The sequence below is a fragment of the Puntigrus tetrazona genome, chromosome 24 (genome assembly GCF_018831695.1).
Source record: "Puntigrus tetrazona isolate hp1 chromosome 24, ASM1883169v1, whole genome shotgun sequence".
Classification (NCBI taxonomy): Eukaryota; Metazoa; Chordata; class Actinopteri; order Cypriniformes; family Cyprinidae; genus Puntigrus; species Puntigrus tetrazona.
This window is the reverse complement of record NC_056722.1, coordinates 8,382,869-8,400,783: the sequence shown is the minus strand read 5'-3', so window position 1 is coordinate 8,400,783 and position 17,915 is coordinate 8,382,869. Positions and strand designations below refer to the sequence as shown.

At 37.7% G+C, this 17,915-nt stretch overlaps 1 protein-coding gene across 7 annotated transcripts in view; it reads left to right on the top strand.

The window, feature by feature from the left end:
• The first annotated feature begins 368 nt into the window (after nucleotides 1-368).
• The window catches only part of sugct (succinyl-CoA:glutarate-CoA transferase), an 89,192-nt gene continuing 71,645 nt past the window's right edge, over nucleotides 369-17,915 (top strand). For 5 of the 7 annotated variants that reach the window (XM_043226536.1, XM_043226531.1, XM_043226535.1 and 2 more), the window contains exons 1-9: nucleotides 369-504; nucleotides 1,108-1,159; nucleotides 1,256-1,329; nucleotides 1,641-1,726; nucleotides 1,804-1,854; nucleotides 1,947-2,067; nucleotides 8,947-9,038; nucleotides 9,157-9,300; nucleotides 16,220-16,315. In XM_043226536.1, coding sequence (XP_043082471.1) covers nucleotides 387-504; nucleotides 1,108-1,159; nucleotides 1,256-1,329; nucleotides 1,641-1,726; nucleotides 1,804-1,854; nucleotides 1,947-2,067; nucleotides 8,947-9,038; nucleotides 9,157-9,300; nucleotides 16,220-16,315 — 834 coding nt within the window. In that variant the 5' untranslated portion in view covers nucleotides 369-386. The remainder of the gene's footprint in view (nucleotides 505-1,107; nucleotides 1,160-1,255; nucleotides 1,330-1,640; nucleotides 1,727-1,803; nucleotides 1,855-1,946; nucleotides 2,068-8,946; nucleotides 9,039-9,156; nucleotides 9,301-16,219; nucleotides 16,316-17,915) is intronic. The other 2 variants (XM_043226537.1, XM_043226532.1) reach the window with 2 other exon arrangements.

The window sequence follows — 17,915 nt, the reverse complement described above, 5'->3', positions numbered from 1 at the left end:
ACTTTTCTAAGCGCTGCCACCTATTATCCAATGAACGGCCGTTTGTGATCACCGGACGTAACTTTTATATATTTTATTATTTTCTAAAGATTTCTACGGTGTATTTTCATTTGTACCGCAAATAAAAATGACTAGGATTCTCAGACAAATAAAAAAACAAATGCACACGATCGAAGACAAAAACGTACGCGTTTCCCACGGCGACATTTATTAGAGGTTTCTCTCACGAGCTCCCCTTTATGTGCCTACAAATGCGTCGAGCTAACCGCTGTGCGCTTTTACAAATATTCAAACGATTTCTCGCGATTCCTTCCGACGTTTGATTTGAAACGAACGCGCGGAGGCGTGGCTTCTGTTGACGTCGCGTGCGTGAACGTCAAGTCAACATGTCGGGAAGCGTTCTTATAAGAGTTTTATCTCACCTAAGGAGAACGTCACAATTTCTACACCCGAAAAAGACGAAGTGCGTGAACATAAGACGACCGCTCGCTGCCAAACAGCAAGGTAGCAGCCGTGTTTTAACGGAGCAGCTGAGGCGCTTATAGTCATGTGTTATAAACGCGTACGCGATCGTACTATTACCGTGCACAGGAACGCCGCAGTTAAATTAACTTTGCGACGGTGTATTTTTTTTTTATATTTTATTTTGTGGTGCAACCGGACGCACTCGCACCTATGCGTTTACTTGGTGGAAGTGATGTAAAACCCCCAGTTATTTTTAACGTAGTGTTTCCCACCTGCTTACTCTCTAAGTATGTTGTGGCACTTGTATGCAGAGCTACATATCACCTGCATTTAAAAGAAAAATGCAACGCAGCGAGCGATTGCACAACCCCCATTACTCATTTTTAATTTGCATTTCTTTTTTTGCAAGCTGAATTCAGAGATGAGTTATTTTTTTAACCCGTTTGCCCTTTGACAGGCCAGATAACGTATGATTTCAAGCCTTTGTTAATCATATAATCTAGCCGAACGAGGGATGAGATCTCTTCAGCTGCGTGAACCGGGATTAATTAGTCGCAGTATAGATTTTATTGATTTATTTTGATACGTTGGATTGGTTAGAGTTACTGTTAATAACGCAAACTGATTTCTCCACGCGTGCAGGTGAAGGTCAGATCAGACCACTAGATGGCGTTAAAGTCTTAGATCTGACAAGGTACGAGCGTTCATTACATGCTTCTTATTTCTGTCATAATGTGCTTCTCAACTGTTACGCACAATTTCTTTGCAAATAAATAAAATGACTGTGCAGGGTTCTGGCTGGACCTTTTGCTACTATGATATTGGGAGATCTGGGAGCCGAGGTGATCAAAGTTGAGCGTCCAGGTGAATGGTGAACATCTCGTGAGGCATATATTGCCTTAATTCTAGTTTGAGATGCCGGCAACAATTCAAGTATTAAATTCATCTCAAAATACAATCTCCGATGTTACTGTTTCTTTATTTGTTGCCGAAAGTGAACTAGGACTAGCTCTAAAATAATAAGTTCTTAAATAATCAGTTTGGTTGCATGCATTTTAAACTGCAAGCATGCCTCTAAAGCTACTATTTTGAGGTAATTAATGCTGTTTCCGTGTGGAAAAAGGTTTTTTTACTGACCGGTGAGTAGTTTTTCTGACCGCTGAACTGTGCGACAGGCTCGGGAGACGACACGAGAGCGTGGGGCCCTCCGTTCGTGGGTGAAGAGAGTGCTTATTTTCTGAGCGTGAACAGGAACAAAAAGGTACACTCCATTTTATTCGTGTTTTATCGATTTTTAATTTTTAATCACGATTTCCGCTCGCGTCTTCTTTCTCGCAGAGCATCGCCGTTAACCTTAAAGATCCAAAGGGGGCCGGACTCGTAACCGAGGTAATGTTTTTCATCCTTCGGCGCTTTGCGTGACATTCGTCGTTGGATGTATTTCGGCTTGAATACCTTGTCTCTTTTGTCTCTTTTGTCAGCTTGCCAAAGTCTGTGATGTTCTGGTGGAGAACTACCTGCCCGGGAAGCTGAAGGAGATGGGACTTGGGTACGAGGAGTTGAGTGAAGTGGCCCCTCGGCTCATCTATTGCTCAATAACAGGTCAACACAACATTTGCATTATGAAAAGACCGCTACCACGATTTCAGCTATGATTATGATAATTAATTTTTTTAAACAAAAAAATCAAAAAGTGGGTGTACCGAGATTAAATGAACCATAATTGTTATTATTACAACTGTATAAACCTAATGAGTTTAAGTTTTATTACGGTAATAACCAGGAAAAAAAAAAAGTTTTTTTTTTTTTTTGCATAATTCAGGACTTTTAACTATAAACAATCCTGAAAAGCATTTGCACTTTTATTTTGAAATGTTACCATTACCTGCTGCAGGCAGGAGACAAAATAAGCATGAAATGCAGTCATTTACAACAATATAAACAACGTGAAGTAAATATTATTTATGATGTACTCTGTTATTGATACGAGTTATTATTATCTCTATGCATAAGTGCATGTTATTTATTGATAATATATAGAAAATAATATAAATAAATAAATTACACACACATCACACCCATATATATATATATATATATATATATATATATATATATATATATATATAATATTTATTTATTTATATATGTATAAATGTGTGTGTAATATATATATATATATATATATATATATATATATATATATATATATATATATATATATATATATATATATATATATATATATATATATATATATATATATATATATATATATATATATATATATATATATATATACATATAAAATGGTAAATTTATGGTTTTATTTCATTATTATTTTGATTTTATTATCATATTATGGGAGAAATTGTATGAGAAAAATCTTAATGGTTTTTAATTTAGATAAGATTTGGATTATTTTAACATTAATAATGTAATGTTTTTTTTTTTTTTTTTTTTCATCTAAATATTTTTTGTTTTTCTATTTTTGAGGCCCTAGTGGATCTAAGAACTGCTGCTTGTTGAGGCGATTTTTGCCATTGCACATTTTTGCATCGTTTTCTCTTTTATTACACATGCACGGTGCAGTCCGAAGCACGAACGAACAGAGAAACTGTGCGTGTTTGTATAAATGGAGGAAGACGTGTCCATTACGTTTACGTCTCCAGTTAAATATTCAAAAGCCCAGGTTTTTCTGTGCTATAGACACGCCTATGGCATACTAAACCTGGCCTGCTTTTAACCCGTAAACCCTAATGTTTTCAGTTGCATGGCCCTTATGAAAAGGCTAATTTACTTTACTGTCTGATTTTTTTAATCACACTCGTAAACGAAGCCACACTTTACTTGAAAATCGTTCTGAAGCCACGCTAATCTGAAGCGGATGGGCACTGTCACCACGCTGGCTGCTTCGCTGATTGGTTTCACGTGTCAGGCACCCATAAATCCCGCTAGTCGAGTCGCACTTGATAAGGAAATGGAAATCAGCGTTTCTGTAGACTGGCACACATCTCTCCGTGTGTCAGAAAGCTCGTGAAACCTCACCAGTTTTGGTCGAACTGCCATGCATTTTTTCGATTATATAGGTATAAACTATTTTACTACAGATTGCATCTGGATTTAATACCGATTCAGGACTACTGAGAAATGTCTGTTTTTATTTACGTGGAAGCGCGGGGTGGTGCAGTTACATTTCGGCACCGCGCGAAAGAATTCGAACCGTTCGAATAAGTTGAGCAAACGAAACTCGCGTTGGCATTAACATTGTGTCAACACCGCGATGGCATCTCTCGCGGTTAGCAATGAATTGCGCTCAAAGACGGCGTTTTTTTTCCCCCCGCTGTTCTCCGTAAGATCACAAATCACAGCTGAATTCCCATGTCTCGCACTGCTTATAAAGACCCGGAGGCGTAACCCGCAAGACCTCATTAAATTGTGGATGCTGGACAGTTAAATTGGAATGATTTACTGTGCTCATCCCGCCTCGTTTAATTTTCCCCTTCTGAAAGGATTTTTCACTTTCTTCTTGAGTGTAAAATAAGTCTGGAATGCTTAGTTTCAACAAGTGCTATTTGATTTAGTGTTTGACAGGGAGTTTTAGGACGAGCCTCTCTAGTCGATTGTCATCATGTGGTTTTGCTGACCCAATGGTTTCCTTAAACTGGATATCTGCATATCGATTGATTGATTGATTTATTCATTCATTCATTCATACAGTCGTGTTGATTCATGCATCAATTAATTAATACATTCATCCATCCAGGAAGGTCTAGCAAATCAAAGCTGCACTGTTGAAGCAAACTGCTCGTTTCTACCCTCAATTACATTCGGCCAAAACTTAATTTGTCCTGTGTCGACTGTAATAGATATGGTAGATAGGAATCTATTTTTAGGCTTTCTGTGGTATCTAGAGTATGTTTATTAAATTGAAACCAAGTCTGCTTGATGAAGTGGAAATTAGGAAAAATTAGGAACTATCCTATTTAACGTAAAATTAACTTTGCATGACGAGTATCTATTCTGAAACTTGGTAAACAGGAAAGTTCCCCAAATGTTACAGTTATAATCAAGGACGTCATTCGCTTTAGAAAATCGACTTATTTTTATGCACCAAAAGTGTAGTATTTAGCTTGCACCGAACACCATTATAAAAAAATAAATACATAATATTTATGCTTTTTCAGCATTAAACTATTTTTACATTTAGTCATTTAGCAGACGCTTCTTTCGAAGTGACTTACATATGAGGACGATGATAGCGAATAAAATCAAAAGTGCTATAACAAGTTAGTTACAGCATTGTGATACTTTTATTACGCTTTACTTTAAATATCGAAAACAAGTTATTCAATTCATTATACTTCTTGACAGACGCATCAGTTTCCTCGAACGAGTGGCAAGTGACCTACTTTTCTTATTTTAGATGTTACCGATCTATTACATTTAACATTGTCACGTAACTGACATAATCCCTCGCATTTAAATCTCGATCACGAACCATCTTTTTTTCCGACCTCCACGAGCGCCATCCATCACGTCTCCTACTTGGCTCAAAGTGTATTCTTCTTTGCTTTAACCATAAGCGTTGACTCTAATACATAGCAAGACTTTAACTATATGCACTTATGGTGTAATTACTACGTTTTCGTGTCGATCTACGTTCATATTTACGGCCAACAGTGTGCTGTTCCTTTAATTCAGCACATGCTGCACAGCAAAAAATAGACTGCTCCGTATGCACTGCTCCTGGATAGCATTGCCGGACCGCATCCGTGCACAGTGTAAATGTGCTAACCTGTTAACACAGGCATAGAAAAAACTGTATGGGCTCTGCAAATGGGCCTTAGATCGGGAATGTTGGATCCAGCGCTAGAGGTCTGCCGTGGCCCTCCTGTTGAAGCCTTTAAATCTTTGCTTTAAGCAAATATCATTACCAGCCTCCTGCCCCACCACATGAACTGTGATTAATTGGACACCCCAATCAGGAATAACGGAAGCCATTCATTTATGGCTGGTTTGTATCTCGCATGCTGTAGCAGTTCTGCAGTCTTGTCTAATTTATTTGTAATGGGCCTTGCAGTGGCATGCCGTCAGTTGATTTATTGACATCCTTTGGTTTATTGCTTCAGTCCTGAGGGGGCAAAACTGTGGTCCAGTAGCAATTTGGGAGTGACCCATTTTTTATTTTGGCCCAATTTTGTCAGGAAACGGCACTGCATAACCTATACATTGTGATTGCTCGTGCAAATCCCAGAGGAGGCTTAAAACCATGACTTGGCAGACTAGAACATCTTTGATACGAGACATAATTCGCCTTGTGCTCCTAGAAAAAAAGAGGTCCCACACATGGGAGATTAATCAGATGTTGACATCAGCATTGTCAGGAACCATGGGATTTGCCATTGCTGGCGTAACGATGACCAAACTTGGCCCGAGAGCGTTAAATCTTTGTCTGTTTTTTGCTATGAAAGATTGTTCTTCTTGCTGCAGGGTTAAAGTACCGAGCACGCTCATTATTTGCTCGAAGTACTCTTCTTTTACCGCTTGGGTTTTTGGATCACCATTGTAATTCTGAGCTATTTGGGTTTTTGGATGAGCCGGTAGATGAGCGAAACATCTAGTACACTCTTTTGTGGTGGTTTACCTCATCTAAAGCTTGTGTAGTCATTGGAGTTTTACTTTTGAGTTCTCGTTTTATGCCAATTTATATACTAGCGATTCCATTGAGCCATATTGTGTAAGAAGATCGTATATTCAACATAATGGTAAACGCTGTCCTTCAAATGCCAGCTAAGCACACAAGAATACTGTTCAGATTTCTTCATGTTTTCCGCTTCAACAAGGTGGTTTTGATTACACACTGTTTTTATAAAGAGTGCATCATGTCTGTTATGGTCCATTAAGATATGAAACGAGGGTTTTTCGGGCGAGACACGCACTGTCTAGTCTGGTTAACGTGGAATAATCAGGCTGATGAGCACAGAGGAGGAGAACCACAGACTGGAGATGGTTGAGGTCTCATGGTGCTCGGCGTCCACAAAAGCGACAAAACTCCCTGTTTCTTTTTATTATTGGGGTTTCATTTCTTTACAGCAAGTTAAAGAGGATTAAGTGGCGTCTGAGAACGCGAGTTATTTTCAGCACATGTCCTTCATTAGATGGGCCCCCACACCCAAATGTGTTGAGGTTTGGCATCGGATGCCTTTCACATTGTGTCAAAGCTGGCAGTGGAGAAACCTGGGCAGCACTACTATTAGTTAATTCTGCTGGTGTTACGGATTCTCTTACAAACCAGTTCTCTAATCTTGCTGGATAAAAGATGGAATACAAATTTTAATAATCAAATTCTCACCTTATGCCATCCAAGAGTTGTGAACAGATGTTAGAAGTGAAAGGCTACGCATTTGTGAGGGATTTTAAAGGCATACTGTAACCGATTTCAATTATTAATGGAAAAATGAAAGCGTAGGTTAGGATCAATTACACGCATTTAGAATAGAAATATAAATGGGGTGAATTTTCATTTCAAACGTACTTCAAAGGTGAAATATTTATTCTGTAATTCTGCCAACCGAATGGCAAAATGAGGACTGTTTTCAAATGAGTTTTACAAACACTCCCCCGTTGCTATTGGTCTGATTAAAAAAAGGTAGCTCCACCCCAAAATCACGCCATTGGTTGAGCTGTTGCCGGTCAGGATTGAATTATATTTTGACTGTGCTTGTGTTTGTAGGGTTCTGACACCCTAGAAATAATTTACAGTGTGCCAAAAAACACCCACTTCTTTGTAAAAAATCTAGTTCTTTCTGTTCTCACGCCTAAGCTAATATTGCTGCGGTTGCAGCAGTGATGGGGGCCTGACTGAAACAGTGATTAAGAGGATCTTTGTTCTTTGTTTATTTGAGTTCTAGATATCTTCACACCCCTTTTTGTGGTGGTTCTTATTGGTTGCAACATCACAGTAGTAAAAGAGATGCTATGAATATTCCATCTGAAGTACTGTGACGGTAGAAACAAAATTAGTTTATTTTTAGTGTTTTTTTTACTATGCAAATCATTGTAAAGCAGCTTTATGGGAAATTAAGTCAACAATATATCTACAGTTTACAATATGTTTATATACTGTAGAAACTTAATGTATTTAACTAAAACTAAAAATTTGGTAAAAATGAATAATTTTAGCTGCGATAAATGATATGAATGTCATTTTAGTTCAAAACACAACTGCACCGCATATGGCTGATTTTTTTTTTTTTTTTTAGTGCTATCTAGCCCTTAATTTCTCTTGGAAACACTTTTTATAGATAAACATGTAATATACAGCTTTTACACACACTGTATGCATACTGTGGCGTACAGTAAAAAACAAAGCATTCGTTGGACTTTACCGAAACTTTCCATCAAAGCTGTTTAGTTCAAATCTGTCTCAATAGTGGTAACCTGACGTTTTCCAGAAATGGTTTGGTTTCCTCTTTCAATGTTCTGTTTTATCGTCTGCCAAGCAAAAATAAACTCCAGTCTTAGAAAAGTTTAATCTCACACCTCTCCTCAACAACCTGCACAATTTAAGATATCATAATTTGAGGCTGAAACATCTCAAACAACGTTGAAAAAATGCTATAGTAAAACCTGGTTAATATGTACAGTGAAAAATTGTAAACGGTTAAACATCACATTAGAGTAATTTTACTGTAAAAATACAATCAGATTTATGTATTTGTAATTAAATACAATAAGTTACCATATTAAAATGGTAAAAGAGCATTCTCGTCTTACTCGTATATATTTTGTATAAATAATTTTCTTGTGTTTTGTGTATTTTGTGTTTTTGACGCTAGATTTTAGTTCAGGTAGATTGTTATTTTAACAGTATATCGCGTAACGAGATAATATATTTTATAAACATTTATTGTGAATTTCTGGCACAAGTAGTTTTTTGTTTTTCCTTTTTTCACAAATGTTAAAAATACTTAAATCTGAGCATGAGCAGTAATAGTGACGGCCGCCTCAGCGAACACAAGTAAATAAAGCAAAGAAAGAACTAAAAATGTTATGAAGTGATATTGCTTTGTACGCGCACAAAACTCTGGCCAGTAGACTGCTGTTTTCATCCTAGGGCACGACAGATTTTCCTTAAGCCGCCTATACCTCTGCCAAGGAAATAAACACATCCATAGATGTTTACCTCCAGTGAGTCAAAAGTCTTAGAACTACGGTGGAGTTCCTAGAATCAAATTAATCTGACTGCTCTGATGATAATAGAAATGTAATCGGGTCTTTGCCCACATTCTGTCTGGACGTGTGTGCTCAGCTGCAGGGATTTCTAAGAGTTACACAGGCCCAAATCAAGCCGTACTGGCAAAGCAGAATGTGCTGGAGATCGTGCTCATATTACACCAAACTATGAGCCGTAAGCACATTTTCATCTGATAATCGTCCACACGTATAATCAATAACAACGTCTGTTAATTTGTTCAGGATATGGACAGACAGGCCCAGAGTCGCACAAGCCTGGTTATGACTCCATTGCGTCTGCGGTGTCTGGTATGATGCACATCACCGGTCCTGAGGTGAGGGCCATGATCCGACGTGCTTGTAATTCATATCAACAAACGGATGGAAATAAATGGCACGCTTTCATACTACATCCTTTCAAATACTGTTCATTTGGCTTTTGTCTGTTTAAAGGATGGAGACCCGGTCAGGCCAGGTGTTGCTATGACGGATCTGGCCACTGGGTTGTACACTCAGGGAGCCGTCATGGCTGCTTTGCTTCAGCGACAGAAAACAGGACGAGGCCTTCATATAGACTGCAATCTTCTGTCTTCACAGGTATGACACTTCTTTATCTTCAAACAAAAGCAGGCAAGTTCACCCAGAACTGAAAATGTACTTTCCCTCAGGTCATAGAAGATGTAGCCGAGTTTGCTCGTTCGTGGGAACTGATTTAGAGAAGTGTGTCATTCTATCACCTGCTCAGCAGTGGATGCTTTGCGGTGGATGGGTGCCGTCAGAACCAGAGTCCAAACAGCTGATAAAAAACATCACAGTAATCCAGTAGTAATCCACATCACTCCAGGCGATCAGCTAATGCCTTGTGAAACAAAGCTGAATGTTTGTAGACATAATCCTGATGACTTTTTCACTGAAGAAAGCTGTTTTTAAGATGGAGGATGACTTATTTTTGGACTCTCATTCTGCCGGGCGCCCATTCACTGCAGTGAAATTTCTCCACTTTCTTCAGAAATGAACATTGCATCTCGGATGTCCTGAGGCTAAGTGCGTTTTCACAAAATTCTCGGTTTTGAGCGAACTTTTCCTTTAAATAAGTAATCATTGACACAGGACATTATTTATACTGTTCAGTGCTTTAATACAACCTGTGTTGTTAAAAGCACTATATAAATAAAAATGATTGATTGATTGATTATTTCATTTTTCTGCTCCTAAAACGACAGTTCAGTATCGCTTAATGCATTCAGCACTTCATATAGTCAGCACCTTCGATAACCAGCATTGTGAAATATTCAGCTCTTTAAAGAAACCCTTATTCAGATTTCAGGGCAGAAGGTATTGTCTCTTGCCCAAAACTTGAAATTGAACCAGACCACTCTGTTTTGTTTCTTTGGCTTGAAAGAATGCAGTTCCCTGGAAGTGAGTTTAATCTGACCCGTTCCTGACTCAAGAGAAAACATGAGCGTTTTACTTTACAGTATAAATAAATCAGCTCTCCATAACCGTATAAGCATATAAACCAATGGTCGTCCCTAGCTACTAGATTTCAGCATGCAGCGTTTAATTTAGCGTGATGCTTGATAGGTTTGACTTTGTGTGGTTTTCGAGTGAACAGAATAGGCCTATATATTTCTTAATGTTTGTACCATATCCCTTAATTTTTCACCCTGAATATTGTTTTAGCGTACATTATACAGTTTCATGACTATTTAGTAAAGTTCAAGTGAAGTTTCTAATTCATGCGGTCAGTTGAACTTTAAGATTAGTCGCATGTACTTTTTGGTTTGACTTTTCTTGGTTTTGTAAGCGGTGACTCAACTCAATTTGTTCCCGTCGTAAATAATGGTGTGGTAGGCATGCTAAGGGGTAGATGCTAATTCATAAGTATTATGCATTGTAAGTAACAGTAGGCTTTCCTGTCATGCCGATGCTTATTTCATGAACAAAACCGTTTTGAGGCAGTTGAATACCTGTCCTTGTGGAGAAAATAGCCCGCCATTTACAAATGGGATTTTGAATAATTTGCGCTTGCCATTTTCTTTTCGGTTTTTGAATGAGCAACGTCATGCCGCTCGCCAATCCTGGCCGGAAATGCAAAATTACAGAGGATCTCAATAGCAGCGCTCGCTCGGAAGACGTCAACGCCGTAAGCAGCCGATTGTGGAGCCAAACGTCTAGAATCGTGGGAATCAACAGACGCCAAGTTGTTCATGAGTTGACGGTGATTATACCGCAGGAGAAATCTGATGCACTTGGTAACTGCTTTATATTTTTTTAATTACGCGTGTTTACCGAAAACGTAAAGACTGGGACGGAGACGTACTGCATAGCAGCTTTCTTTCAAAGGGCTTTTGCATCTGCAGTAGCGCTTAACAGGATTTTTTTGTTGTTGAGTTTTTTTACCATAGCAACTACCTGAAACCTCAAAAACCCTCTTCAGCGGCTGCTAAGCGAGCTGAAATTCTAGATGGCTTGATAGATAAATATTTGCATTCGACAAACGTGTTTTTCATTCACTGCTGAATGACAAAAGTGTTTCCTCCACACAGCTTTTCATTGTGTTTCGACACCGAAAACTCATAATAACGACTGTTGAAGATTACTCAATCAGAAATGCATTAGAAGACTCCAAAACTCACGAGGCGGATTTGGTCCGCATCTTCTGCCGTTTATTTGAAGAGAGCCGCTTTGAGTTTGGCAGAAATGGGACTTTTCAAATTGTGCTAAATCACTGAGAACGTGGAGGGATTTAGGAACACGTTGTTTTATAGAAACACGAGTTGCAATTAAAAGTTTTAAGGTGATGAGGTAATGTTTACAAAGTCGAGACCTAATCTTTTAATGTCCTCAAATATGATTGTAATGAAACATAATGCGTCATGCTTCATTTGTTGCAGGAAGGTCTATCCGGTTGCATTTCTTGTAGATGTTCTTGCTCGGGTGATGACGGACCTGCCCGAAATATGCCGTCTTTGCTGAGCTTTAATTGCTATGTGACTAATCACCCTCAAAATGCAGGAAAATACCAAGCGCTTGACTATCAACTGTCTAGAGCCAGCTGACAGGGAATAATACAACTTTTAAAAATAGGATTCACCCAGAAATAACATTTGTACTTTTGTTTTCCCCCCATGGCACGGATGTCAATGGATACCGTCAACCGAAACTCAGGGTTGAAACTAAATGGGGAACCATAGAAATGATTTGGTTGAAAAATTAAGCTTTCGGCGAACATTTTGTTTCTTTGTGTGTATAATATTAAAAAAACATATGTCTTTACTGTCACTTGATCAATTAATGCATCTTTGCAATTAATCAATGCAAAATAAATTCTCTTGAGAAATCCTTTAACAAAATACTTATCCAATCGAATCACATTGAACTTTATATATATATATATATATATATATATATATATATGTATATGTATGTATTGCATCAGTTGTAATCGTCCTTTATATCCAAGAATACTTGCAATACAAGCATTAGATTCTGACCCAAAAAAAGGCCTTGTAATCATGCTGCCTTAAAGTGCTGCCTACGTAGGCAGCTGTGTTTTGGAACGGAGCCCTGGACTCTGTGTAAACTTAGCTAATGAATAAAGGGGTTCAGAATCGGGCATCTGAGTTCGATCTGTTGTCCCGCGCCGGCCTTCCGAAGAGCTGGATTTAAAGTCGGTCATCTTGTCCCTTCAGATTTCAGAAAAGATCATTCAAAAGATCCGCAACACGTCCGACTCTCGTTTCTGACATGATACCGCAAAACCTTTGTGCAGAGCTAACAAGTCAGAGCGCTCGTCCTCTGAATGATACCGCTTTGAAAGAAGGATGTGGCTTGCAGAAATGGTTCCAATAACGCGATTGTTTGCGATTTGTCTGTTGTGGTTCGACTACATTCCCTCTTGGAACTCTTTTTTTTTTTTTTTTTCGTACCCCTCATACGTTTTTAATTGCTTCCCATTTCAGGAGAAGTCATCCAGGCTCTTCTCGATGACTGTGGATTTTCTCGTACATGGCTGGTATCTATTTATCGGATGCATGTGTCTTATCTGTGGGCTGAAGGGATGATGGGTCATGGTTTCTGCGGTAGACCCTAAGCTGGCAGAGATAAGTGAGTTCCGCCTCTTTCCGAACATCCCCCACCGATCATCCTGTGGTCGTGGTAATCTAACCCTTCAGCAAATTTATAGGTTCTTTGCAATAGCAAAAGCACCGAGGGCATTAGATAACCACACCACACAGTTTCCCTTAATCCAGATGCAAACATGGGTATTTAGGGGCAGCGTTTTGTGTCCTGGGAAAACCTTGGGTGGTTTGGAAATCATTATTCTTCAATTTAATTATATAGGCTAATGTCATTATCTCTTCCCAAATTCCTGTCTGATTTTGGACTGTTGATATTCCTGGACCTACTAGAGCAGGGCTGCTTGAGTATATACATCCCCTAGTGATAGCGTCGCAAAGTGAGATAGTCTCGGCTTTCAAATTTTGTCAGTTTCATTAAAATATACAGACAATAGATGCAATTTTGCCAATCTCCAATGCGGTGTAACCGTGAACTGATCGTCTCTTTCTCTTTAACACTAGTTGTAGCGTGAATGAACATCAAAGGGTCTTGAAAGGAACGGTACGGTTTACTGAAATGAGTCTCACGTAATCAACTTTGGAAAGAAATGAATAAAACGGCTTATTGAATTGAGAATTTAACATCGGCAGATACACTGTTGTATACTAAACCCATCCTTATGCGACAGAAGATCTGCCATGTTAACATTGACCTCTGACCTCATATGGTCCATAAATAACCACAGTGACACATTTTCTTGTAGCTCGCATACTTCAAACAAGCTGCCTGGTTCTTCGTCTGTTTTTCAGCTTTCTGAATCTGTCGGCTCATCATCTCCTGTAGTTTTATGTGGTAACAAACGCTGAACCTGTAGCAGGGAAGTGAGCGCGTTCAGATTCGGTCTTCTGCTGTTTTGTAGTTTGCAGTCGCAACACTTTGTTTTTGCCACCCCAAGTAGGTTTAATTCTAGAACCGCCAATCGTAAATTGAGCAGCTGTTTGTGGAAAAATCAATTTGACAACATAAATGCATTTACGAGAAACAGGCACCTTGGAACTCATGCAAATATTTTTATTAACAATAAATTGCATATGAAAAATGATTTTATACTGTTTTTTTTATCTCGTGAAGCAGCGTCTGGGTAGAGTAAGGTATCAGAAGAATGGGCAATTATGCAGGGTATGTCTTTTTTTTTTTTTTTGAGTGAAACAGCTTGAAAAGTTTTTAGGTTTTTCTCAGATGCTGTGCCAAGAGCAAGCTCCGAGCTCAGGAGAGGAGGCCGGGATGCGCTTTAGTTCATGCTATTGTGTTTTAATTGGAAAATATCTGGCTAGAGGAACATATGCGTAGCAGATTTGGAGATATCCAGTGACCTCTTGCTACCCTGTGAACGTTTATCGCGTGTTAAATTAAAGATCTGGGGTGAGAACAATGCATGAGGTGCTGCGAGTGTAACAAGATGCTACTTGGCTTTTCTGTTTTTGATATTTGCATTTACATTTAGTATTTCAGCAGACACTTTCGGCCAAAGTGACTTGCGAATGGAAGCAATCAAAAGCAACAGAAGAGCAATGATGTGCAAGTGCTATAAGTGTTTTTTTTTTTAATGGCAACTTCATTCGTTTCTCTTGGTTTCTGTTGAGTGGAAGTGTTGACTCTTCAGTTTGTGGGTCTGCTGGGAAATAACTCCAAGGCAAGTCTGTTCACTCAAAGGTCTTCTTCCCAAGGCATACATGTTTAGCTGCCTTTTACTTAATGTTATATATTAATACAATACAATATAATATAGCTTCTTCAGCTCAAATTAGACTAAACGTAAGGTATGAAATATAATACAGTATTTAAACTTAAACCTAAAATAAAAAAGGTAAAATAGAAATAAAAGGCAAGTTCATACGTTATTGTTTCCAACGCAGACAGTTATTTTTGAAGTTCCTTTTTGCTTTAATACTAAAAAAACTGCTAGAATTTAGAGATCAAACTCGTTGAAATGACATAAATAATAATAATAATTAATATTACAATAATGAAAAAAGCATAAATAAGTACAATCAACACAAACAAGTGGAATCTTTAATTTGAACTTCGATTAGGCTTAAAATGAAAGCATTTCTGGTTTTACAGAGATGGAATACATTTAAGTTCAATTATAGAACTTAAATAGAAATAAAAAGCGAAATCACTAAAATGTAAACTTGTGTTAAAATGAAACCTGAAAAATGTTAGCTAATTGATGCACATATTATTAAAATATTATATATATATATATATATATATATATATATATATATATATATATATATATATATATATATATATATATATATATGCTAAACATTCATGTTTAAAATGCTAAACAAATACTTGTACTGTTAATTTATCTTGTAGTTGCTTGAACTGTGAAGTAATACAATGTTTGGTTGCATACAAAAAGAAATCTCTATTTTTAACATTTCTTTCCAAAACCAAAAAATGTTCAATCTTTCCAATATCCATCTGACCAAAAATGTTGGATCCAGTTTCTTTACCAGATCCTGTTTGATACTGTCTAATGCATGAAAGCAGTTAGTTCTCTCTGACTCCCGAAATCAGTTGTGTATTTCGTCTGTAAGCAGGAGACAAAGGGATGAATAAAAAGTTAAGAGTACCAGTACAAGAGACAAGTCCATTGAAGGGACCCTGGGTTTAGGACTGGGCCGTATATCGCACAATATATTATGTGGATCTCGCGAGTAAAACCAGTTCTTTGATTGCTCTGGTTCAGTCCTGGATCAGTCACTAATCATTTAATGAGCTTACTGAAGAAGAACGTTAAGGAACATCACCAGTATGATTTAGTGCTGACCTAACAGATTTTCTTTTGCTTGCATATTGACAAAAATGAGATTGTTTCCAGTCGTTTAAACACGAAAACCAAGGTTTCGATAAACAAAAGCCTCAGCGTAAGACGTCATGGAAATAAAGCAGCTGGGAAGTGAAGAATGGGTTCAGCTCAAGGTGTTGGGCAGGACGGGCCTGTGCCGTCCAGACCTTTAAATCATCAACGACAGGCTTTGATCTGACAAAGTATTCCCACTCCCTTAACTTTTCCTGTGTCCTCTCAGCGCACGCTTGTACATTGCAAAATATTGTCTCAGCTGCATTTCGTCTGATCCGATATCACCTGGGCATCGTAAAAAAAAGCCGGGACCTTTTTTATAACGTCTTTATTTAAATGCCGTAACCAGGATGATTGTTACAGTTAATCCGAAAATGCTTTTTATGAAGTTTTTGTCGGTTTATTGTCTAGGATAACAAAGTCGGAGGAAGGTTTTACAACGCGACCGCACGAACTGCTGCGTTCGTCGTGAAAAAGTTCGATGAACTCACAAAACAGCAGGGTGTTGCGAGCCTTCTCGCAGCTCTTAAGATTTCAAACGGTTTTCTTTTGTCTTCTTCAATCGGTCTACAGGTTGCTTGTCTAACTCACATCGCCGCCAACTACCTCAACGCTGGACTCGAAGCCAGGCGATGGGGAACGGCCCACGGGAGCATCGTCCCTTATCAGGTAACCCCACGATCCAAACCCTGTAGAGCTCTTTATATCGTAAGCTCACCATGTGAAGGTCATTTGCAAAACACGATCACTCCATTCTCAAAAATAATGCTTTTTCGTCGTGCATTCCAGTTAATCTGCAGACTAGGTAAAAAAAATACACAATAAAACACAATAAAAACAATAAAATAAAAGCTTCATATTTATATCCCTATTCTTTCCTGCCTATAATTTCCCAATGACTACAGGCTGAAAGATAAAAAATTAACAATTCAATTTAATAATTGAATGAATTTGAACATAGTGTTGTTTTATGCAATTTAATTTAATGTAAAATTTTATTAAGTGTAACTGTATGAATAATTATATTATTAATTATATAATTAATTAATAATTATTAATATAATGATATTTAATTTTAAATGCAGTAAAATATTTAATTTAATTCAATTTATTGTAATATAATTTAATTGTAAATTGTAATTAGGTGTTATTTTAATGCAGTTATGTTAACAATACACTTTAATGTTACTTTATTCAGCGTTTATCAAATGCTATTTAACATTAATTTATTGAGTAAAATGTAATGTTATTTAATTAATTCAATTACATTTAAATTGAACTGAACTGATTAATTTGAACCAAAAAAAGACCTTATTTCTGATCCTATTTCTTTGCCCTGATGAGTGGTTTTTTTACGCCCGTTCTGGTCTCGTCCAGTCCTATCTGTTCCCACTCCTCTGTTGTGAGTAACGATGTTTGAGAAAGGACTGACCAGTGCATACAAACATTAGTTTGCCCGGTGCATAGGTTTGACCAGCGCACACAAACATACAAACCGTTGTTTGTTTTACACAGTTACTCACGCGGGCGTTTTTTTTAAAGATAATTTGATCAAATTTTTGTCGGTTGACTGCATCTCTGGAATTGATTGCCGCCGTTGTGCCAGACGCCTCTTCATCCGCTCTTAGAGGAAAACAGACTCTCACTTTATGTCCATTTTACCGTTTATTTACCCAAGTGCTTACGGTTTGATACTGACGAACTGCATTTGCTCGAGTAAATATTTGATGGAGCCGCTTGTGCTTGTGTGTGTGGTTATTGCTGGTTTGTTATAAGGCTTCTTTGAGACACCTCGGCTTGGATGTGTTTGAGAGTATGTGTTGCGGTCAGGTCCCAGGCCAGAAATCTGTGCGAGCAGAGGAAAATAGGGTTATGTGATTTGAAATAATAAGAAAGATGAACAAATAATCCCATTTTTGCTTTTAGAAATAAGGTCGTTAGATTATTCTTCACACAATAATCTCTCTCTCTCACACACACACACACACACACACACACACACACACACACACACACACACACATATATATATATAACAGTTGATCTTCTCTTTTACTAATTTATATGAAGTTTCTTATACGATACTTAGAAATCCTCCTCAAATTAGGGTGATTGGCATTTTTATCTGGATTTTACCTGTTGCTTATTAGTCGCTTAGTATCTTATTACCGTATTACTAAAAAATAATATCTATAATATCCATTCTTTTCATTTCCTCTAGAGGGATTTCTGCTAAGGTGTTTTAGCGCCACGTTAGAAAAATAAAGAA